General features: G+C 47.3%; 1 protein-coding gene across 11 annotated transcripts in view; it reads right to left on the bottom strand.

Annotated features, from left to right (window-relative positions):
- Positions 1-25,092, bottom strand: part of FRYL (FRY like transcription coactivator) — a 2,483,143-nt gene that overhangs the window by 2,187,933 nt on the left and 270,118 nt on the right. For all 11 annotated transcript variants that reach the window (XM_086962669.1, XM_086962670.1, XM_086962671.1 and 8 more), the window contains one exon: positions 21,232-21,428. In XM_086962669.1, coding sequence (XP_086818795.1) covers positions 21,232-21,351 — 120 coding nt within the window. In that variant the 5' untranslated portion in view covers positions 21,352-21,428. The remainder of the gene's footprint in view (positions 1-21,231; positions 21,429-25,092) is intronic.

Genomic DNA, 25,092 nt, shown 5'->3' with positions numbered 1-25,092 from the left:
GTACTAAAAACTGTACAGGGCCATACATGTAGCATCTGTGTGACCTCAGAAAATACGAGAGAATAAAACAATCTCACTTGAAAGCTATGCATCACTCCATGTTTCCCAAGCCTAATTAGTTTTGTATTACTTCATTATATGAGGGTAGTGAGCACGGGTGCAGCACCTTTAAGGCAGGATTTGGGCAATGAAAGGGATCATTATCAAGGTTGGGGTGCAGAGAGGAGATGGGGCTACAATCTGCAGTACACCGATTGTAATCAATGGTGCCTTGCATTCAGGATCTTGTACTAGACGCAGATCCTTCCAGTGACACAATGGGGCAGAGATTAAACTACTGGGCCATAGTCACAAGAAAGCAATTCAACCACAAGGAGATGATGAAGGGAGCGCTGAAACTTTTCAGACAATCACCCCAGTCACAGATCTGGGTTGAATCCATCATCGTTCTTTAGCTCACTTCACCATCCCAGTTCAGACACAGCTATATGCAAATCAGTCTTGACCCTGTACCTCATGGGAACAGACCAGCCCGAACTGCCAAGCAATCTCTTCCCTGGACTGGAAACAAGCATCCCGGGACCGGTTTCAGGCTAACAGCCCTCATCAGCCAGGTAAGCTATAAATCCAGTGGCAAAGTGAGCAAGGGAGCCACATATGGGCATACTCTGCCAACTTAGGGCGAACAAAGCAAACAAGAGAAATTCCAGCTGCTAGTTTGCCCCAAGAGGATAAGAACAGGACCACATTGGGGACCGTAAATAGAGTGATGTGAAAGGTATAAAGGATCCCAAGTGATACCCACCCACCTTTCCAAGAAAATGGCAAATGCGAAGGAAAGGGGAAGGTCACTGGGTCTAGTGTCCATGAAAAGGGTAATGGACAATTACTGTGAAGAATGATTAACAGAAGTTTGCAGATAGTGACTGCTAAAGCTATCTCTATAAACAACAAGCATTTGCAATGCAATAGGTCTCGCATTAGGAAAGTTTGAGCTATGGGCATTGTAAAAGACACATTTTTTATTTATGTGTTGGTTTTGAAAATAGATACATTAATAGCATTGTCATTTACAATGTCAATCGCTTAAACTTTCGCAAATGTGACACCTATTGCATTTGTAATGCAATATGTGTTGAGTGAGTCAGTGAGCGAGAATGAGCGCGCGAGTCAGTGAGCGAGAATGAGCGCGCGAGTCAGTGAGCGAGAATGAGCGCGCGAGTCAGTGAGCGAGAATGAGCGCGCGAGTCAGTGAGCGAGAATGAGCGCGCGAGTCAGTGAGCGAGAATGAGCGCGCGAGTCAGTGAGCGAGAATGAGCGCGCGAGTCAGTGAGCGAGAATGAGCGCGCGAGTCAGTGAGCGAGAATGAGCGCGCGAGTCAGTGAGCGAGAATGAGCGCGCGAGTCAGTGAGCGAGAATGAGCGCGCGAGTCAGTGAGCGAGAATGAGCGCGCGAGTCAGTGAGCGAGAATGAGCGCGCGAGTCAGTGAGCGAGAATGAGCGCGCGAGTCAGTGAGCGAGAATGAGCGCGCGAGTCAGTGAGCGAGAATGAGCGCGCGAGTCAGTGAGCGAGAATGAGCGCGCGAGTCAGTGAGCGAGAATGAGCGCGTGAGCGAGAATGCGCGAGTGAGTGAGAATGAGTGCGCGAGTCAGTGAGCGAGAATGAGCGCGCGAGTCAGTGAGCGAGAATGAGCGCGCGAGTCAGTGAGCGAGAATGAGCGCGCGAGTCAGTGAGCGAGAATGAGCGCGCGAGTCAGTGAGCGAGAATGAGCGCGCGAGTCAGTGAGCGAGAATGAGCGCGCGAGTCAGTGAGAATGAGCGCGCGAGTGAGTGAGAATGAGTGCGCGAGTGAGAATGAGTGCGCGAGTGAGAATGAGTGCGCGAGTGAGTGAGAATGAGTGCGCGAGTGAGTGAGAATGAGTGCGCGAGTGAGTGAGAATGAGTGCGCGAGTGAGTGAGAATGAGTGCGCGAGTGAGTGAGAATGAGTGCGCGAGTGAGTGAGAATGAGTGCGCGAGTGAGTGAGAATGAGCGCGCGAGTGAGTGAGAATGAGTGCGCGAGTGAGTGAGAATGAGTGCGCGAGAATGAGTGCGTGAGTGAGAATGCGTGAGTGAGTGAGAATGAGTGCGTGAGTGAGTGAGAATGAGTGAGTGAGTGAGTGAGAATGAGTGCGCGAGTCAATCAGTGAGTGAGAATGAGTGCGCGAGTCTGGACAGTGAGAGAGTCAGTGAGTGCGCGAGTCTGGACAGTGAGAGAGTCAGTGAGTGGGCGAGTCTGGACAGTGAGAGAGTCAGTGAGTGCACGAGTCTGGACAGTGAGAGAGTCAGTGAGTGGGCGAGTCTGGACAGTGAGAGAGTCAGTGAGTGGGCGAGTCTGGACAGTGAGAGAGTCAGTGAGTGGGCGAGTCTGGACAGTGAGAGAGTCAGTGAGTGGGCGAGTCTGGACAGTGAGAGAGTCAGTGAGTGGGCGAGTCTGGACAGTGGGCGAGTCAGTGAGTGAGCGAGTCAGTGAGTGGGCGAGTCTGGACAGTGAGAGAGTCAGTGAGTGGGCGAGTCTGGACAGTGAGAGAGTCAGTGAGTGGGCGAGTCTGGACAGTGAGAGAGTCAGTGAGTGGGCGAGTCTGGACAGTGAGAGAGTCAGTGAGTGGGCGAGTCTGGACAGTGGGCGAGTCCGAGAGTGGGCGAGTCCGAGAGTGGGCGAGTCCGAGAGTCCGAGAGTGAGTCAGTGTGAGTGAGAATTAGTTTGAGTGAGAGTCTCAGTGAGTATGAGAGAGGGAGAGTCTGTGAGAGTGTCAGTGAGAGTGTGATAGTTGGTGCGAGTGAGTCAGCCATTAATGCAAGGCATTTGCAGTTAGGGTGAGTACTCTAAAGCTCAACTTTAATTTTATAAATCCGGATGGGAATCTATTTAAATATTTTACCATTTGTTTTTTGCTTGATTAATGCTGGTTTCTTTATTTGTGCACTTTGTTTTGTGTTTGAAATAATCACAATTGAGACAGTCAGGGTCTCCGGTTTTCAGTAAAGGCTCTGGATACTATTAAAGATTCAGTGGAGGTCCATAACAGTCAAAAGGTTTAGAACCGCAGGTCCAGTTATGAAGTCTTTGTTCGTGGGAGCTCAATTACAATTTTGTTTATTGTAGGTATGCAGTTGGGAGTATAAGCAATGTGGGCAATTTGTAGAAAGTAAGAGAGAAGGATTGCCAGATGCTAATCCATACTGCACGTAGTAAAACTGCACCATAAAAAATAAACACAAAGATGGCTTTTTATACCATAGAGGGTACCTATTTGGAGATAAAAATGTAACCTCAAAAAAACGACAGTTTATGTAATACTTCAGAATAGGAACCAAACATACCTTTTCAGACACAGATATATACAACTTCAGAAGAACGAAATACCTAAACACCCTATCGGTTAAAGGAAATAAATCTTAGTGAGGAATGCTTTCATTGAAATACAAAGCAGTATATCGGTTAGAAATAAAAACAGACTTAACTGAAGTATGGAGAATATTTGAAACTGAAGCACGGAGAATATTTCAAAAGGGCTTTTTTTTACACGTCCTAACTTGTGTCTCTGTCAAGTTGAGGAATTCCTCGTCCAAAAAAAGTTTCCAGTTGCATAAATGAGAAACGTTTACACTATCTTATTAACTTGGTAACGAATTCTAGTGATCTCTGTTCCAATTATGCAATGCTGATTTTTAGTCGGTATTAAAAAAAAAATATCCCCATACTGTCCCAGGAATCCTCAAAATCATAAATGCCGGAGGGCGTGGCCAAAAGCATGGCCGGTTAGGACGTGCAATTGCGGAGCTCCTGCACAGCTGCCTCATGATCCGGCGTAATATTGACTCCAACACTCCCAAAATCGGAGAAGTCAAGTCCGAATGTGCCCTGCACTAGAGGGAGGCACAATTACTGAAACGGTGGCGTGCTGAGGAAGAAACCGGCTCCGGACTTGCCCGCTCGAGAGCCCCGACTACACCAAGATGGCGGCCACCAGTGCCCGGGGGAGATAGCTGCAGAATGAACGAGATCCTTGCCTTGCCGCCTATAGCTGCCACGAGTGGGTCACGGTAAGAGGGGCCCGAACATCCTGAGCGGCTCCCGGAATCGCCCCACCCGCTCCCACGCCCGACAGACACTGGTGCGGAGGGAAACACTACACCAAGATGGCGCCCGAGATCGAAATCAACCGCCGGCGAAGCGGAGAAGCCCGATCTCGGCCCCGACTTGCTGGCCTGGACTGTGTGGTGGTGACGAGGAGGCCTGGCGGAGAGTGGTGACACCCCTGTGAAGCGATGTGAGCCACGCTCCCTCTCACGGAGAGGCACCCAGGGTACGTAGATAGCGCCTGCCCGGGTCACGGGGTGCTGGGTAGCGGATTGGTGACGGCCTCTCTGCTCTTTGAGCTCTCTGTGGGCCTGGCCCCCTGCGACGACAAGACCCCCAGAGCGGAAGAAAGGGGCAGAAGACAGCGCCTATCACCCGATCACACAGAGGCGGAGAGTAAGTAAGACAGAGTATTGAGGTCCACACGAGTTGAGCTATTACTGCGGCAGTGGCGCTGGAAAGGCTACAGCGGTGCGTGCCACGAAGCCCAGAGCCATCCACTGTCCCAGCTCCGGAGACAAGGGGTTCCAAATCTCGGATAGACACTACCGGACCAACATGAGGTGCCACCAAGCCTGATCCTCGCCGGGACTGCCAGCACACGCCCGCTCTTGATGCGTCCAGGGAGTCTGTGGCACGGGGGAAAGGACGAATGGCGCTGGAGAAATAAACACTGGGAGGTGCATACTATAAGAGGAACTAGAAGACACAACTCTCCCTGGCTCCAAGGCAGATGTCAAGGTAATGATCCGTGCCTAACTACCCGCAGGCCGATCTAACGTACAGGTCTGGCCGTGAAAACCCTCGAGCTGCTAGGGCGCGGGGGCTTGGAGCTGAGAACCCGGGGGGTCCCGACATTGGAAAGGAAACGACGGCAAGGAGGAGGCGGAAGGCACCACCCAACCCCCTCACGGACGGCACCTTGAGCAACACCAGTGAGGAGATCTGGGTTGAGGAGGCCACAAATCGCGGGCGACTCAGCGTGAAATCGCGTCAGACGCCGGTAGGGAGAAGGGCAAACTGCTCGCTGAGTGGTCGGATTGCGGCATCTCAGTACACCATGGGGAAAAAAGATGTGCAACCTAAAGGACATAAACAGGGCCCAATGGACAACTTTGCCGCGCCGCGCCAAGTGGTAGGTGGCCTTCCGATGACCTCAGGCCCACGCTCCGACACCGAACTACTGATGGAGGCCATCCAGGCTTCAAGCACTGATATCCAGGAGTCCAGGGCGGCACTAGAAGTCAAGATAGGCGAGGTGGGCTCGGAAGTGACGCTCCTGAGACAGGACTTCCGCAATTTGTCCGACAGGGTCACCTCAGCGGAAACACGGATGGGTGAGGCAGAAGACTCAATCACAACCCTCCGAAAGGACATGGAGGAGCTGCAAGCCTCCCATCGCCAGCTCCTCTAGAAGGTGGACGACGCCGAAAACAGAGCCCGACGCAACAACCTGCGCTTTGTCGGCTTTAGAGAAGAAGTTGAGAAGTCGGACATGGGAATGTTTCCAGCAACCACGTATGTAGAAAGGATAACCGCTCCTTTCTCGCCATGCTTTATAATTGAGAGGGCGCACAGGGCCCTCCTCGCGAAACCGCCAGCAGGAGCTAGACCGCGTCCAATTATTGCCCGCTTACTCAACTTCGCCGACAGGGATTTAATACTAAAGGAGGCGAGGAAGATGGGAGAGATCCAGTTTGAAAACTCACATCATGATATTCCCGGACTATAGTCAAGAGGTGCAGAAGCAGAGAAGATCTTTTGATGCGGTGAAGCCAAAACTAAGAGACTTGAAAATCGCATACATGCTACTGTTCCCAGCGAAACTTAAGGTGATATACAATGACCAGACACTCTTCTTCACTCACCCAGAGGACGCCTGGCAATGGCTGGAGGAGCGGCCGATTCTTAACAGTAGAAAGCTCGCCAGACAAGATCTGCTGGACAGGTCCGTGAGGACTGCGACCCATTGGGAAATTCCAAAGGCCCAGAGACTAAAATCCAGGAGATCCAGGAGGCAAAACCCAGCGACACCATACAGAGGTCGAGGTGCTGTGTCTCTACGAAGAGGGCGTTCCGCCTCACCGAATGGTACAGCCACATCAGGATCGAGATTTGCAGTACTGCACGCCACGGCTCGCTCGGAGGGCGAAGAGGACGAGGCCTTAGACAGTCGCACGTCGGGAGGGGAGGAGGAAGAAGAAGAGGGACAATCTGACCACCCATTGGTATAGGAGATCCGTGTGCTGGAACAGGACTTGTCAGGACAGCATAGTGCGCCCGAATCAGACTCAAGACTCCAAATCCTAATGGGCTAATGACTCAAGACACGAAACGCACTACACATCTCGGTACACGGTAATGTGGATGGACCTCAGAAATGTTGGTGGAATAGAAGAACTGGAGTAGCAGCCCAACGCAGGGAAGCATGCAAGTTGACACCCCCCCCTTTTGTTTTGTTTCACACGTTTGTAGGGTGTTTGGGTGTGTGATAGGGTGGGTGTGGTGGGTGGGCGACAGGCCTACTCCTACGGAAAGTCATGTCCTGCTTTGGGACACATCTGGAAGGGGAGGGAGATGGGGAGGGGGTGGGTCAAAAGGGATTCAAAGTTTGTTGGGGTAGGGACTCGGGTGGGGACAGCGAGGGAACACAGAAGACACAGGTGAAGGGACAGTCACGCACGCTATGCCTCTACATCACAGCCACATACAGGGATTGGGTCCTACATGATCACAACGTTTTCCGATGACAGACAACATAGACACTTCGAGAGGGGAAGGCAGAAGGTTGAGTATCCTAACGTGGAATGTTAATGGACTGGGCTCCAAAGTTAAGAGAGGTCTGGTGAATGCCTATATCAAAAGGAGTGACTCAGATATCAATCTCCTGCAGGAAACACACCTCAAAGGTACCCAGTGTGCCTTCATAGCCAGAGGCCGATACAGGGTACTAGTACATGCGGGATACACATCCGACTCCAGGGGAGTGGCAGTTCTAGTTAAAAAATACCCACCCTTCACCACTACGCGCACGTGGATTGACCCACAAGGTACATACGCGGGAGTGCAAGGCACCTGGAACAGAAGTACATATACCCCGATATCAATCTATGCACCACCCAAACTGCAGGCACGCACAAACAGCGCTGGCAAATATCCTCTTCGATACGGCGGATACTGTACAAATAGTAGGTGGGGACTTAAACAACGTCATGGACATAAACCTCGACAGATCTGGGGGCACAGGTGAAGGAGGGCGTAGGACTGCGCTGTGTAATCAGATGACTACCGTAGGGTTAACTGATGTCTGGCGATGGCTTCACCCGACAATGCACATACTCCTATTTCTCTGGGGCCCACAAGACACTCTCACGCCTAGATTATATTTTTATGTCCCGACACTATCTGAAGGTAGGAGATATTGCAGACTACAGGGCCAGGGGTATATCTGACCACTCCCCACTATACGTGAAAGTGGGCCAAGACCGGAGTAGGGACTTGAAATCCTGGCACCTCGCGGCTTGGGATCTTCAAAACCTGGCAATCCTCAAAGGCGTGAGAATAGACATTAGACTGTATTTCGCCGAAAATGAAGACTCTGTAGACTCGAAAGTCACTCTATGGGAGGCTTTAAAGCCGGTCCTACGTGACAGACTTCATTCCAGACTAGGTGAGGAAAGGCGGAGACACCAAGCTGAGGTAGCGGCCCTGGAACAGGCTATTCTGAATCGGGAAAACGAGTATCTAACCCATAAGACTAACGACACCCTCCGACGGTTACTAGACGCCCAGAAACAATATAGGGAACTGGTGACCAGTGAGGCCAGGACCCAAGCCTTGGCCACCCTCCATAGACTGTACGATGTGGGGGACAAGTCAGGAAAATTACTAGCATGGCTCAGCAAAAAAGAGCGGGCCAAAGTTTATTAACTGGGTCCGGTTGCTCTATACTGGCCCGGTGGCCAGGGTGAGGGTCAACGGGATGCTCTCTCGGGAGTTCCAGATCCAGAGAGGGACTAGGCAGGGTTGCCCCCTGTCCCCTCTTCTCTTCACGCTAGCCATTAAGGTGCTCGCGGCCAGAATCCGACATAATGGGGACATCCATGGCTTCACTAGTGGAGTTACTGCACTAAACCCTGAAAAGGTCTCGCTCTATGCAGACGATGTTTTGCTTTACATTACTAAACCGGAGGGCACGGTACCGGAGCTATTCCGAGAACTAGAATGCTACGGACGGATGGCAGGCCACAAAATTAACTGGCATAAATCTATACTTTATGACCCGGGGGGACGCAATCAGTGAGGGAGACTACCGGAGGACCTGATGACAACAACGGAGGGCTTCCAATACCTGGGAGTGTATATAACGGCGGATGCGACCCTCTCGCTCCAGAGAAATTTGGAACGGATCATATCTAATGCACTTGCAGATATGGACCGCAGGAGACAGCTACCGCTAACACTTCTGGGCAGGGCAGCTATGTATAAAATGAGCATTCTACCGAAATTCCTATACGCCCTGCAAAATGAGTACTACCCACTACCAGTGGCAGTCTTCACCACGATTCATGCGGATCTGAGATCCTTCCTCTGGCTGGGTACACAGGCCAGGGTGGCCCTGTCCACACTTCAGAGACACCAATATAGCGGAGGGATCTCACTCCCGAACTTGGAGGCCTACTACTGGGCGGAACATCTGACCCCAATCAATGACTGGATCCATACACCGGCGGACCACCCAACGTATACACTAGAGAGGACTAAACTGGCGCCCAATAACATACTAAAATATCTGTACGGGAGCGTCGGAAGGGCGTCCCTCCTTCCAGCCACGTCTATAACACTTAGGGCATGGGCGAGAGCTACGCGTCGCATGGGGTGGGAGAGGAAGCCCACACGACAGACACCACTGTGGCACTGCCAAAGGTTAACCGAGCTGCATAAGCTCCGCGGATTCTAGAGGTGGGACGACATCGGCATCTCCACCATAGGAGATGTAATAGCCAAGGGGGAGCTGAAATCGTTCCAAGCCCTCCAGTCGGAGTTTGGACTACACAACGCACAATATTTCAAATATGCTCAATTCAGACACGCTTGGATAGCCCAACACATCACGCTCACGGATCTCCCTGAATACGTGCCATTGGAAGGGAGGCTCCTACAAGAACAGGTGGTGGGAAAGGCGGTATCCCCGACGTACAAAACACTAACCAACCATATGCTGGGCGACTTGACCAAACTTAGGCACACTTGGGAGGCAGAAGTGGGGGAGATGGAGGACCTAGACTGGGAGATAGTCCTGATGCATCCCCGGGAGGTAGCAATTAAATCTAGGTAACGGCTCATTCAATTTAACTTTCTCCATAGGACATACTTTGACAGGGTGCGTCTGTGTAAGATGGGGAGGATAGAAGAACCAAGTTGCCTTCGGTGCCTCCATGAGGAGGGGGACTTCTTTCACACTGTGTGGTCCTGTAGTGTAATACAGAAATACTGGACACAGATATTTGGGGAACTGGAGGAAGTCCTTGAGGCCTTAATCCCACGGGACCCCAAGTTAGCATTACTTGGAATGACAAACTAGGTGGACCTGACTCGCCCATTACTCACTTTCCTAGTCCTTGCATTGGTGGTCGCCAAACGAGACTTTGCGAAATGCTGGGGATCGCCGGAACCACCAGATCTGGAGGAGTGGAGACGAGGGTTAGACCTATATATGGCGGCGGAGAGGGTCACTTACAAGGCCAGGGGTTGTCCGAAGAAATTCCGTAGAGTTTGGTCAAAATGGAGGCACTACTATGGGTTGGATGGGGGGGGACATAGGAGGCTTTCGATAGTAGGGAAGTGGGACGAAACTGTGGGACACAATACATTTGCCTTTAAGATCACGACTAACAATGCTGATCCTATAGAGAGACGTGTTCCACCCGCTCTGAGGGCTTCGACCGTTAGGGTCTAAGGGAGGGAAGGGGGGAAAGGAGGGAGGGACGAGGGTGCGTGACTGGTGTATCTCTAGTTTCAAATACCTGCGCAATTTGAGGGTTCCTGACTGGTATGTCTTCTACTGTCCATTGGGAGGGAGGTTTTGGGAGAGGGGGAGGGGGGTTCTTTTGTTTTGTGTTTCTAAAAATCAAAAAGCAGACACATGAATTGCCTGAAAAAGCATATAGCCGGGTCAGCTCCGGTAATCATACCGCACAAATTTTACTCGCCGCCCAACCCCAGGGATGTGGGCTAAATGGCTGTGTATCTTTTTGACAGTGACCCAACCAGACTGTGATGCACTACTGTACTTCCAGACTGTTTCATTTATTGGCTCCTTTTGCGTCTGCAATAAAAAAATTAAAAAAATCATAAATGCCTTTCAATAATACCATGGATAGAATTATTAAACTAAAAGAAAAGTACAGAAGAAAAAACCCATGGGCAGCTGTACCCTACTATCTCACATACCTTTGACACTGCATGAAATACTAGGAATTCCTCGAAGACTAAGTGGGCTCAAATGACAGGCAACTTCAAGGGAAGAAGCTAACCACTCCCTTCCTAGGAAGATGAACTGCCTGTTCCTGACATGCCTGCAATGGAAGATTTATTTATGACGCACACAAACAAAGGAGGAGTAGGAGGCAGTGATTAAGAAAGGAGAAGGACACCGTCTTTTGAGTATTTGTTCTTTTCCTTGTGCTGGGGGATGTCCTTTTGGAGACACGTCCGCCTTAGATTGAAACAAAACATTGCCCCTCCTTAACCAAGTGAGCTGTTATTTAAACGTTTGTAGTGTAAGTTTTATTCTCAAATATGGCATGACAAAAATAAATTAATAAGGATAGCACAGGGGCCCAGTGACCGAAGGAATGTGGTGCACTTATCAAGACCGCTCGGACATGGAAACTAAATAAATAATAATGTGCAAGAAGGAATAGCAAACAAGCTGCGATTCGGGAGAGAAGTTGTTCGCTGGCACGTTCACACAACTGTTTTTGTTTTAAAATAAAATAATATAAAGAACCGCACGGGCACCCGGTGGTAGAAGCAATGTGATGCAGTCATCAACACAGCTGGGGTATACAAGCTGCGATCCGGGAGGGGAGAATGCACTGGCGCATTTACGCAATACGATTGCAATAATAAAACAAGTAGCGCAGCAAACTGAACAAGTATTGGACGCGCGGCCGGGCCGCAAAATAAAAAAATAATTAAAAAATGCTTGTTTAGCTTTGTGGTTCACTATAAGAGGCTACTTTTATTTGAGAACACAGGACGATTCTTGTCCCAGTCCAGCCTTGGCTACAGAGACTACTGATCTGGCACCCATGCCCTGGGGCACGTCCTTGCCTCTGCACCCAAGCAATGGGGATTCAATTACTGCCTTTCCATGGCCTGGGAATAAATCACCATAGAGGAAGCCGTGTTGTGGAGTAAGCCGTGATTGTGAGGTTATCCCCAGCCCCAGGGGAGCATTAACTTTACAGCCAGCCATAGCTCCTGTAAATGGTTCACCTGTCACAGGCCCTCTGGAGCTGTGCCTCCCAGGGGCCTCTGCCCATCCCCCTTGGGTGACTGCCTGCAACAGTAGGCAGTGCTGCTGTCACGCATCCAAAACTCAATGCGTGAATTGGGAGGAGAGCCCAGCTAGGGTGAGCACAATCTGAGTCACAAGCCCTCAGCCAAAAACACAGTGGCCATCTTGGAAAAGGATTGTTGTTAACTTTGGGAGGACTTCATTTAGCATGTTTGTCGTTTTAGGTTTTCAAGAGACAATGAGCATGGTTTGTCAGCTGCAATGCTCTGTCTTTAGAAAGGTGAACTTTTTTTTCTAAACCCATGGCTAAAACTGTTGGTAAAACGAAAACAAGAAGACGGCCGTATGTTACGAGCGAGGCCTGGAACGCAGGCGAGAGAGGCGGGCTCTGCTTTGATAGGCAGGAAAGTTCCTTGGAGCCTGCAAGGTTCCAGGAGATGCCCCGCCATTGTGCCAGGCTCGCGGTGACGTAGCTTGTCCGGAGCGCAGCACCTTGGAGGCAGAGGGGGGTGGATAGTGGAGAGCCCAGAAGAAAGCAGGGATTCCGGGACTGCTGGGGTTCCCGGGAGAGAGCAGGTAAGGCATAATGGTGCAGGCGAGGAAGATCCTCCAACTCATAGAACATCCCGTGACGCGACGTACAAGCCCGGTGAGTGGGGGGTCTTTGGGGGGGGGCACATGTATGGGTGTAGCTGTGTGTGTGCGTGTGTGTCTGTGTGCGCACGAGATTTCAAAACCCTGACTTGCTCTGAATGTGGGACAGGGGATGTGCACGGCGTCTGCCTGGACGTGTGCGTACAGGCAATGAAATCGGCAAGGGAAAGCGCGAGCCCATCCCCTGTCCAACATTCCCGGCAAGTCGACAACAAAAGGTCTTTCGCTGGACGCAGCGCTTCGCGCTAACACCAGCGAGACCTAAAAAACACAGTGAGCTATTGAGATACCAGAGATAGACCGCTGCGGTTAACCTTTGCTTTGATCCATCACCATTAGAAACAAAAACAAGCATTTGCAATGCAATAGGTCTCGCATTAGGAAAGTGTGAGCCATTGGTATTGTAAATGACAATTTTTTAAATATCTGTTGGCTTTGAAAATATATAAATTAATAGCATTGTTCTACACAAAGCCAATAGCTTACACTTTCCTAATGCGAGTCCTATTGGCTATGGCAATGCTTATTGGTAGCAAGCAAGGACAGTGATGATGTGGTTGGGCTGAGTGATGATGTGGTTGGGCTGAGTGATGATGTGGTTGGGCTGAGTGATGATGTGGTTGGGCTGAGTGATGATGTGGTTGGGCTGAGTGATGATGTGGTTGGGCTGAGTGATGATGTGGTTGGGCCCCCGAGTCACGCGGTGGTTGGGCCCCCGAGTCACGCGGTGGTCGGGCCCCCGAGTCACGCGGTGGTCGGGCCCCCGAGTCACGCGGTGGTCGGGCCCCCGAGTCACGCGGTGGTCGGGCCCCCGAGTCACGCGGTGGTCGGGCCCCCGAGTCACGCGGTGGTCGGGCCCCCGAGTCACGCGGTGGTCGGGCCCCCGAGTCACGCGGTGGTCGGGCCCCCGAGTCACGCGGTGGTCGGGCCCCCGAGTCACGCGGTGGTGTGCCCCCGAGTCACGCGGTGGTGTGCCCCCGAGTCACGCGGTGGTGTGCCCCCCGAGTCACGCGGTGGTGTGCCCCCCGAGTCACGCGGTGGTGTGCCCCCCGAGTCACGCGGTGGTGTGCCCCCCGAGTCACGCGGTGGTGTGCCCACGAGTGATGCGGTGGTGCCCCCGAGTGACGTGGTGGTGCCCCCGAGTGACGTGGTGGTGCCCCCGAGTGACGTGGTGGTGCACCCGAGTGACGTGGTGGTGCACCCGAGTGACGTGGTGGTGCTCCTGAGTGATGTGGTGCAGCAGCACAGAGACTGAAGCTAAGAACACGCACGGTTGAGTGCTACAAAGCGCGTTCAGTTTATCAAAGCCCAGAATGATCGAGCCGGGAAAAAGCAAGGGCAAACAGGAAAACACAGGGAGAGTGTTTAATGATAGAGGCAGCAAGGGCTGGGGCTTGGACAACAATCAAGTACGGGGTCAAGAATGCACTGAATGGGAGAACACGGAAAACACCCAGGGCGAAAGGAAGGAAGATGCAAGCACAAGGGAGAGGAGGCGGAGACAAGCTCTCGGCATTGCTGTGGCGGGGGGGCGGGAGCACATTCCTTTGAAGTCTGATGGGGGAGCGGCAGCCGTTGAAGTCTGATGCAAGGCACAGACAAATGGTGGTGTGTGACGTGGCTGGCGTTGTGCTCGAGCATAGATCATGAACTGTGTCTAATCCGCCGTTTTGGTAGAGTGTTTTTTCCCCTTACTATAATCACGCCGGAGCAATGCGCAAACGCATTGGCTCAGGCCAGACCTAAAACGGAGAGTAGAGTGGCAATTGCAGAAGTAATATTGTGATTCCTCACGTAATGTGCACAGATGTGGGGATGTTACTCCGGGAGTTGTCCAGGATGAACACTGTTTTTAAAATACCCCTCACACACTACGAGTCCCATAGTGTCATAGTGTCATGCTTCATCATGGGGGTCTTCCTGTCCCTCTACGGGGCGGGGCGTGCTGCGACAGACGACTACGTGGGAGCACTAGATTTGTGATAGGCTATGTGTGGTGTAGGTAATGGGAGTGGTAGGGAATGTGGTGACTAGTAAAATAAACGTAAAAATTTCCTGGCTAGTAGAAAAAATATATTTTATTCGCTTCTCCAGCTGGAAACATTAAAACGGGGTTAGGTAGGGTGTCTTGATAGTTGGTATATTAATCTCGAAATGATAATGCACAAGTACGGACAGAGAAAAAAAAACAGAGGAGACAAAATTTAACAGTAAATTTACAAAATCATTGCAAAACATTGGCATCTTATTTTAGACCGTGACATGAAGTCATATTTTACTCATAAACATCTAACCACTTTTAAAGCGGGAACTACATCGAAAAACCCATGGCTTAGTGATACTATTAGGCACTCGAGAAATCCTAAAAAAGTAGTAAAAATGTCTGATCTGAATAGTTTTTATACATGCAATAACTGCTTTTGCTGTCTTTACACTTCTATTTTACCAACTATCTGTAGATCTACATACTGGGGCTGGAAGTAGTGGTAAGCAATAGTTCCAGGGTTTTAATGCCCTTTTCAATCTGTGCAAACCTACTAACTTACATGTTTTAAGGGGTTTCACCAGCACTTCTGTAATCTTTTGCTGAGAAAGGTTAGAAATTGAAACAGGACAAGGGCAGAAGTAAAACTTCTTGGAGGGTTGGGAACAATGTGGGTGGATGGAAAGTGAACTAGTAAATGCTCAACAGATTTTCGCATGAGCAAATCTACACATACATATTTGCTCATACTAAAATGCAGTTCACAAATATTTTCTAGAAGTACGACTTCCTAGCCTACTTGGGAAAATTCTTCTGAAAGCCGCAAATCTGCCCTAATGTAAGGTCATATAACATAAGTGCACTTTTGTGACTTGCTTTAAGTATTGGGTACTTAATTAGCTCTGGCGTTAACCAAGAACGTTTGCTTTTATTATATTCTCGCTCTCTCCATCTGCTGGCAGCACTGCGAGTGACCACATTCTGCTCTTTCACAAGGAGCATATTTAGCACACCGTTATTTTGTTTAGTGGCGGATACTACTGTGGCAATGCATGCTTTTTGAGGACAAAAAATATTTTCGCCAATGTTTATTCTAATAGTGAGGGCCCGGCAGCTCTAACAACAATAAGGTTTTACAAAAAATTGTCTGATTTCCAACACCTTCCATGAGCCCTGAAGTGTTGTAGCAACAATTTAACTTTGCTTGCCAGTTATTTATTTTTTGAGATTTTTATTGCGCAACAATTACCCGAAGGTGTCTCGGCGCATGTGACTATTCAGAAGGACCAATACCCAGAAGCCTTACTGGTTGAATAACCATGTTTTAAGAAGCTTACGAAAGCTGACAAGATTCGGAGCTGTTTTAATAGTCAGAGGGAGGGCATTCCATAGCTTAGGTGTTGTTACCATGAAACGCCTGTCCCCCCAGGTCACAGTTCTGGTTCGGGGAACTGGGAGCAAACAAATGTTTGCGGATCTGAGCTGTCTTTTAGGGCTGTAAATCTGAAAGGCCTCTATCAGAAACCTGGGGCCCATGTCGTGGATAGCCTTGTAAGCAATACAGAGGGCCTTGAACTTGATGCGATTTTCCACTTTAAGCCAGTGGAGGTGACGAATGGCTGTGGTGGTCGGATGACGTCGGGGAATGCCTAGCAGAATTCTCGCTGACGCGTTCTGTATGGACTGAAGTTTATTTAGGACTTGTTTCTGAGTGTTAAGAAAAAGGGCATTCCCATAGTCCATCTTAGAGAATACCAACGTGGTAATAAGGGTTTTTCCTGCAGAAGTCGGAAGATAGGGCATGAGTTTCTTGATTTTCTTTATGATAAAAAAGGCAGATGAAACAACTTTGTTTACGTAGTGATTGAAAGACAGCTTATTGTCGAAGATAACTCCCAGGTTTCTGACCTTGGCAACCGGGACAGGCGGGGGACCCATCTGACTGGGCCACCAGATGGATGACCAATCCGGGACAAGGTTGCCAAAAGGTCATAACCTCGGTCTTATCCGAGTGGAGCTTCAGACAATTCGTAGACATCCAGGAGCAGACAGCAAGCATTGCTTCCTGGAATTTTGCTGCCACCACTGGACCACAGTAGTGTCAAATCCTGCGACAGAGCATAAAAACAAACATGGCACATCATCTCTGCTTTCCCAGAGATAGTATGTTAGCAGTTTGCACTACTCACTTCTTTAGATCTCAAATAAATAGTCGAGCTCTTGAGACAATCATATATGATAGACTTCTAGCTGCAGATTCTTTACCTTCAAATTTCCCAGACGTCAAACTAGATCCTGAAACCTTTTGCGAGAGCGGTACCACTGCACGCTGTTGGGTGGCTCCATTCGGCTCCGCATGGCATCGTTGGCGCCAGATGCGCCACCCAGGTGCGCATAAGTCCGCTCTTTTCTTTCTACACCAGTTAGCATTGATCCAGAGAACTACTAACCTTCTGCCTCTTTTTGACAGACTTTTCTCTACGTTTTGTCAAAGATTTGTTCCTTGTGTGTCGAGCGATGACCTCTAGAAATGTACGGTTTTAGTCCTGTAGCGCCTGTCACCACGCCATGTCGGTTACTAACCAGTACCTTGTCTGCTTCTGGTGTCTCGAGCACAACCACGACAGTCATGTTTAGATTGCCAGACTATGGCACCAGATGGGGTTGAGGGAACGATCACTAAAGCGGCTTGCGCCCCGCAAGCAACGCATCCAGCGTGACTTCTAGGAAGATCGCGAATCACTCCATGAGCCCAAAGTCTTCTTCATCGCACTCTAGGTCGTTGGGACACTTGTGGAAGAAGCACAAGAAAAAGAAGTCTAGAAAGAATTTGACTTCATCTTGTCCGTTGAGGATTGATGAGACAAGCGAGGAACATCGAGGTTCCAGGCACGGTTCTGCAAAGCCATTGCCAGGTCAGACTCCGCCTCCCTCAGTTTCCAGGAACCAAAGCACCCCCAAATCAAATAAAGGAGTTTTACGAAGCCATACGCTGACTATTTCAGCGGGCCCGCTGATTCGGAAGAGGCCCAGAAGGGGGTCGCACAGATCTGATCCCAGATCAGCGCCAGTCATACCAATGCAATCTCTCTGGTCCCGAAGTCTATTTCCAGACCCAGCCCTAGTCCAATTCCCAACAACGAAGTCTGAACTGTATTGATCGACACAGATTTCATCGTTGACAGAGCCCAGTGGTCCTAGGTTGTTTCTTGAACGTTTTGAGGTTACAAGCATGAGAGAAAAGTGAGAGGGGGCACTGGACCCTAAAGAACACCAGTTAGGCAGGTCTGCTGAGGAAGTGGACTAGTATAAGGAGCTTGCGGAAGACAGTGGACAGGATTCCTACCCTCTTCACAGTCTGTGGCTACGGAGGAGGTAAGGGCATATGCTATGTTGGTCAAGAGAGCAGCGGAGGTCCTTGGCATACAGCTGCCCTCGGTGCAGGACAAGTCTAACCTCTTGACTGAAGCGCTTCAGCATTAAGCTTCCTCATCCGAATACCTTTTGCCTTTCAATGAAGCACTGACGGATGACCTTCTAGGCACTTGGTCTAAGCCTACAACAGGGGTTCCTGAGAACAGGACAATAGAACACCACCATCGCCCTGCCTAAGGTGATCCAAGTTCTCAGCCAACGTCCTACCCGAGAGCTTGGTAGTCTAAGCCTCACCATCCCATGATGCGTTCCCATCCACTCCTCTGGACAGGGAATCCAAGTGGCTGGACACACTTGGGAAGATGTTTTTCTTCTGCCAGCCTAGCATTGTGGTCGGTGAACACTGCATGCCTTTTCGGCCATTTCTCACACTACTTATGGGAAACCGTAGAGCAAGTGCTGCCACAGGTCCCGGAGAAGGCCTGGGGTCTCTCAAGCAGTAAGAGATGAGAGGCAGGGCCTGCTTTGGAGTTTGTAGCGCCCAGTACGACAATGTTTGTTGGCACCCCCCAATTACCTCTTTCTCCGCAGTCTCTCACCGCCACCCTTTAACAGTGTCCCTTACGTCTACATAACCACTCTCTCTCTCTCATGCATTTCTTTTGTTTCATAGCATAACTCTTACCAGAGTAGGGTGTCAGAGCACCTTAGATACCACACATTACATAAAGCCAATGAATCATACCTGTGTAAGTCAATGTATAGGAAATATTGCATAAGAAAGAGGACAACAAGGTGTAAGAGTCACATGTAATCCATACTGGTACACAGTATAATTTAGGAATGTTTGGTCTGGCAAGCTCTATAAACGATTTCTGATCAAGTTACCCTTCGAGGGACCCGTTGGGCACTGCAGCATCGGCCTGACAAGGAGCATCGCACCATGATGAAGCATGGCATCCTTCGGGTGTGTGAGGGCATCAAGTCAAAATCTCTGACTCTTCTCCACTTTTCCAAAACTACTCTCCCTTCCTTTAATTCTTATCTCAGGAACAGGGAGTCTCCTTAGTGACTTCTATACAAATTGAGAGCACCACGAGCCACTGGACCTATATCCAGCTCCTTGTCCCCTCCACCCGCCTTCTCAGTTTATCATCCAAGCCTCCTTATCATAATATGTTTCCAGATAAAGAGCCGCTTTCCTACCTAAGATGGTGAGCCCCGTTCCATTTGGGTTAATCTGTTACACTGCTCACCTTTTATACTCCTCAACACCCCTCTAAGGAAGAGGAGCGACTCCATCTGGCCCCAAAAAAAGCATGGTCGTTCTACCTTGACTGAACAAAAGAGATCAGGGTGGACAACCAACTCTGTAAGCTATGTGGGAGCAAAAGACGGTTGGGCAGTACAAAAACTGAAAAAATAATAAGTCCCCAAGCACAGAGAGCATAAATTCTCAAGCTAACAGAAAAAAAGATATTCGTGCAATACTATTAAATAACCCACTGTGTAGTCTAAACAGATCAGAAAAACAACTTGTTTTCTTATTATACCAATGTATATTTTTACATTTTATTAGATACAATACACATTAAAAATAAATTTATAAACATTAAAAAATACAGGTTAATTCAACTAGTAAATTTCATGACATGAAAATACATTACATTATACAGGTTACAATATTCATGAAAGGTAGTTTGTATAAAAATATACCTTGGTATAATAAGCAAACAAGTCTTATGCTCTCTGTGCTTAGGGACTTTTTATTTTTTCAGTTTATTTACCCCCTGTCCCTGATCGGATTCATTAGAGGTCCTCTCTGTTTTTGCAGTACAGAAACTGTACATTTTATGCTGGGTGGTTCTCTGTGTAAAGATCTACTAGGCCCTGGCTGAAAAGCCATCTCCTCAGGATTTAACCACACATTCCACCAGAGGGTAGGCTGCAACTGCAAAGTTAGCTTGTACGGTGCAAGTCCTGGACATATGTTAAGCTGCAATGTGGGCTTCCCTGCACACGGTTCTAGACACTACTGCCTGGACAGTCAGGTTCCTAGGGATGGGAGTTTCGCCTATTCGGTCCTGTAGGACTTTCTAGTCAATTCATTTGTCTGTAGCCCCCCATTTGGATGGTCTGGCTTGGGTATCTATTCAAAGGTAAAGAATCTGCAGCTAGAAGTCCCTATCAGATAAACAAGTTACTTACCTTGGGTAAAGCATTATCTGGTAAGGAAAATATCTAGCTGCAGATTCCTTACAGACCCACCATGGCCTCCCCAGTCTGCAGATACATTTTTAGAGCTTGTGTTGATCCCCTTTTCAAGGCCCTAAATAGGTCACACATTGGTCAGAATAATTCATGGCTCTGCGCTGCTGGCGTGGAAAGTCGTGAAAAGAAACTGACATCCATGTGTATGGGTGACGCACTATATGGGTGACGCACTATATAGGTGACAGCGACATCACATCCTACGACGCCACACGAAGTAGAATGGAGCTATCAGACATCAAGCAGGGGTACTGCACACGCAAAAGTTTCCAGGTCAAGTCAGACGCATGGAAAATACAAAGGTAGTTTTTCTCTACCAGATAATGCATTACTTATGGTAAGTAACTTGTTCTTTAGTTATAGTTTCCTGACTGAAAGAAGAAAAAGACCTAGAGTTACGAAACAGTTGATAGTATTTTAAAAGAAATTGAGCATAAATAAAAGATGCCCTGGGGCAAGTTGAGAAGATATAGTGGATGGTAACAACTTACCAAAGCCACTATAGCGGTTTTGAGCTTGCAGCCCAGATCTGGTCATTTTTTCAGACAGCATACAGATATATTTTCTTTAGTATAAAATTTAATCATGTGCATCTTCAAATCTCTGGAAAAAACGCTCCTGTGTGGCAGACGCTATTTGACAATGTAATAAATGATTCCATAAATAGTGTGTATAACTCTAGCCCGAAAGCTACTTCATATCACTTGCGAAATGTAAGACACACCTCTTTGCAAATCATGGATTGGTTCCGATATGATCAATTATAATGAAAAAATATCAGTGGTCAAAGCGAATCCGTGCGTCCATGAAACTCGCTTGCATCAACATGAATGCAGCACGGTCTTCACAGGAGAGACCGCTACAAAAAAGTTATCCATTTGATTCGGATTGTGTTATTCGGCAGCATTGTTGCCACTTAAATTCGAAAGACTCTCTGGAAGGGCTGGAGAACAAAACTGAAGCAGGAACACATTCAGTGTAGTATTTGCCTCACGAGCTGGTGATTACTTCGTTACAAAATCCATGCAGCCGACAGAAAAAAAAAAATCATACAACCCACCAAGACGCCATTAAAAAAACTCTAATAATGAACGAATTATGCTAGAAAAGATGCATAGATAAGATTTTAACTTTTCCTGAAGAGAAGGTACCGGGGAACTTCTTCAGCAAGCATTAGTTGTATAACCTATAATGTTCAAATACGTTCTCGTTCATAAAATTAAAGCACACATGATACAGCGGATAACAAATTCTGCAATAATAGGGGAAATAATAAAGGTCTTCAAGATGAACACACTCACCAGGGGTTCAGCCATGACAACTTCAATTTTCTTTTCTGCTTGTACAGCAAACTCCGCAAAGAGGCTCTTGATGACGTACTCTCCGGGCTTGACATCTGGGTCGATGATAATATTCGACATGACGACACTTCTCTTCACCCAGGCGGAGTTGTTGGCGGGGGGGCGCTGCTTTTTTACACTGCTGGCCGGTGGCGAAGCTAGAGAAGAAGGCAACAGAGATCAGAGTTTGGAAATGCAGGGTGCCTGCACACTCTGCCGGCCCCGACCACACACTGCGCGGAATATATATATATATATATCCAAGATGAGATTCCAGTTTCATTAGTCTTTCACTGAAAACATCCAGGCACTCATGAGCAGAGTTTCAAAAGCTTATTTATTAAGCAATACCATCAACGCGTTTCGGGAGTCAGGCTCCCTTGATCACAATGTTTTTGCGTTTGTCTGAGCCTTCCTTTTCAAACATGATCAAGGTGGTAAAAACAGTAAAGGGACTCACAATGAAACACTGTTGATGTAAATACAGCGGCCATTTTAACACATTCCCAATGTATTTAACATAGATGTTAAGATGAGTACAACATTTCAAATCCCCGCTTATCAAAACATTTATAAGGGAATATTTAAAACTGTTCTATATAGAAGAGGTACTTTCAGCATTATCTCTTAAACGAACAGTTTACAGTTTTTAAAGTGCAAGTGCATTTTTCTTTTTAAAGAAACATATTAGCTCAAGTATACAAAAGTACACAATTGAACTGAGGCAAGTGCCTATTTCACCGGAATTGAACCCTATCTATGAGGCGGGAATAATTCATCTTTAACCACTCATGTTGTCAAAACATCGCAGTGTATTTAACTTAGCACAGTTAAGTTTCATGTGAATTTGTCCTGGCTCTAACGATCAAGTTATGCCACTCGAACTTATGGGAATATTGCTAATGATAATGCTGTCAATCAATTCAACCTTATTAAAATCATAAAGTGCAAGTGCTTTAGTCAACAAGTAATTTTATACTGTAAACAATTTGACTGGATATTGCACTAAGGAAATAGAAAGTGCTAGTGCTTGAACAGTGCTTATTGTTTCGAACAAAGTGCTAATATTTCTATCTTTTTCACAGTACTTTGTAACTGTAAACAATCCCCATACAATATTATATTTCTATAAATCAATCTGGGAATGTCTTAGTCTCAGTAAAAAGTGCAAGGGCTTTAGCTCCAAATACAGTACTTCATAGATGTAAACATTTCACTCAAATTGCACCTCCGCAAATATTATTCCAAAGTGTCAGTGCATATCACAAAAAAAACCAGCATTTCTTCATTGCAATAAAACTGTCCCTGAGCCAACGTCTTTAAAAGACAGAAACCACCTCTATGCACGAAATTGTAGAAAGAAGGAGCTCAGATTTAGACCATTAAAATAAAAAAAAATTTCATCGAACAAAAATCAATGAAAAAAAAAATCTTAAAATGCAGTTCAGGAATTATCGAGGGTTAGAAAACAGTTCATTACATTCACAATATCAACTCAAAAAAGTATATAGGTCTTCATCCACGTTCAGGCCCTGTGGCTCCTTGCAATTAAATTCTAATAGAAAGTAAGTCTCCAATCTCCTCAACTCACTCTTTCTATCTCCCCCTCTCTTCTTTTTTGGGACTTCTGCAATACAGGAGTTTCGCAGACCTTCGGGGTTACTTTGATGGTGGAGTTCAAAATGTCGGGTCACAGGGTAAGACCTATCCTGGTTGACTATTGCTCTTCTATGCTGCAAAATCCGTTGGTGTACAGGTAAAATTGTACTCCCGATATAAATCTTAGGACAGGGACATTGTAAAAGATACACAACAAATTCACTTTTACATGTGATGGTACTTTTTATTTTAACGGTTTTGTTAAAAGTGGTTTTAAACTCTGTGCGATTCATACCATATAGGCATGCTTTACACTTAAAACACTTTTTAAAACCGGGTTTTGGCCTCAACCAGTCAGCACTACTCTTACGCTTATCTACAAAATCACTACGGACAATTAGATCTTTTAGTGACTTAGATTTTCTATAGGTGATCTCAGGATTTTTCTTCACCTTGGAACCCAACACTGGATCGTTTCTGATTAAGTACCAATGTTTTCTAAGTATTGATCTAACTTCCTTGTGTTTAGTGTTATAGGTAGTGATAAATCTTGAGCGGCCTCGATCTTGTGGATTTAAATTCGATTTACGAGATCTCGAGGGCTCAAAAAGTAAGGAGTGTCTAGTTAATTTCTTAGCTTTAATAGAAGCACCTTTGAGGATTGTCTTGCTATAACCCCTTTCTAGGAATCTGAGTCATTTCTTTTTCAATGGTGTTAAATTGTTCATCACTGCTACATGTACGTCTGGCCCTATAGTATTCCCCAAACGGAATACTCCTTATTAATGCAGTTGGATGGGCACTTTCAGCGTCCAGTATTGAATTACCCGCAGTTTGATTACGGAACACAGTTGTTTCTAACTTATTATTCAAAGGGGTGATTCTAATATCGAGGAAGTCAATCGAAACTTTACTAAAGTTCCCCACAAATCCCAAATTTAAAGAATTCTGATTTATCTCCTCAATGAATATACCGATTGATGCCTCCGTGCCCTGCCACAGCACGAAGACATCATTGATATAACGTACCCACAAAAGGATGTGCTCCGACCAATGATCAAGTGGGCCCCCTCTGAGCACCTGCTCCTCCCAGTAGCCGAGATGTAAGTTGGCATAACTGGGGGCAAAGCAGGTGCCCATCGCGGTACCCCGCTCCAGAATATAGAGATCGTTGCCAAAAAGAAAAATATTCTTGGATAAACACCATTCCATGATCTCAAGAATCATCCTATTTTGGGATGCAAGGCATATTGGTCTTCTATTCAAATAGTGCTCACAGTCTTTCAAACCATCAATATGTCTTATACTCGTATACAGAGTAGAAATGTCCAATGTCAATAGAACCATAGTAGTAGGGTCCCAACAAATATCAAAAATACATTTTTAAAAATCGGTTGAATCTTTTATGTACGACGGAAGTGTTCTGACAATAGGATTCAGAAAATAGTCTATATCTAGATGCTTTCTCGAAGAGACTGCCACATGATGAAATGATGGGCCTCCCTGGTGGACTAGTGGAGTTTTTATGGATTTTGGGCAACAAATAGAAAACCGGAATCACTGGATTACCTTGTTTCATATATTTATGTTCATCCCAGCTTAATAAACCAGACTCTTTCCAGTGATCCAGTCTTCCATAAAATTCTCCGATAACGTTCTCATATTCCCTGGGACTTATTCTTTTGTAGCAGCTGTGGTCAGATAGCTGGCCCATACCTTCCTTTTTATACTGTTCTTTTCCCTAGAGGACCACATTCCCTCCTTTGTCGGAGGGTTTCCCCAGGAGTCCATCCTCCATTTGTAATTTTTTTACTGTTTTATGAAAATTGGCTTTCTTCAGATTCATCTTGCATTTCTTTTGATTTTCTTGCAAATATAGACTCTTGAGATCTCTGGTTACATTCTCCCCAAACAGGTCTACATTGTCTTTTATTGTTTGTGGTAGAAATTTTGACGTAGCCCTGAATGGCGTATGATCTTCAACTAACAAACTATTTCCGTGGTCAGAATTTTCATTATTATCTTCCTCAAAGGTGTCATCCATTAGCGTTATATCTGCTAGAGCTGGTAATTCGTTGACAGTGAGGGAAGGCTGTGTAGTATTTAATTCCATTGCTGGGCTCAGTGCAGCATTGCTATTTTTGGTTGAATGCATTTTATTAAGTTTAAGTTTCCTAATATACTTATAGAGGTCCATCCTGCTGTTTGGATAATTAAATTCAT

This window comes from Lissotriton vulgaris, chromosome 3_1, assembly GCF_964263255.1.
Source record: "Lissotriton vulgaris chromosome 3_1, aLisVul1.2, whole genome shotgun sequence".
Classification (NCBI taxonomy): Eukaryota; Metazoa; Chordata; class Amphibia; order Caudata; family Salamandridae; genus Lissotriton; species Lissotriton vulgaris.
The sequence above is the reverse complement of the archived record's forward strand: the minus strand, read 5'-3'. Positions and strand labels throughout refer to the sequence as shown.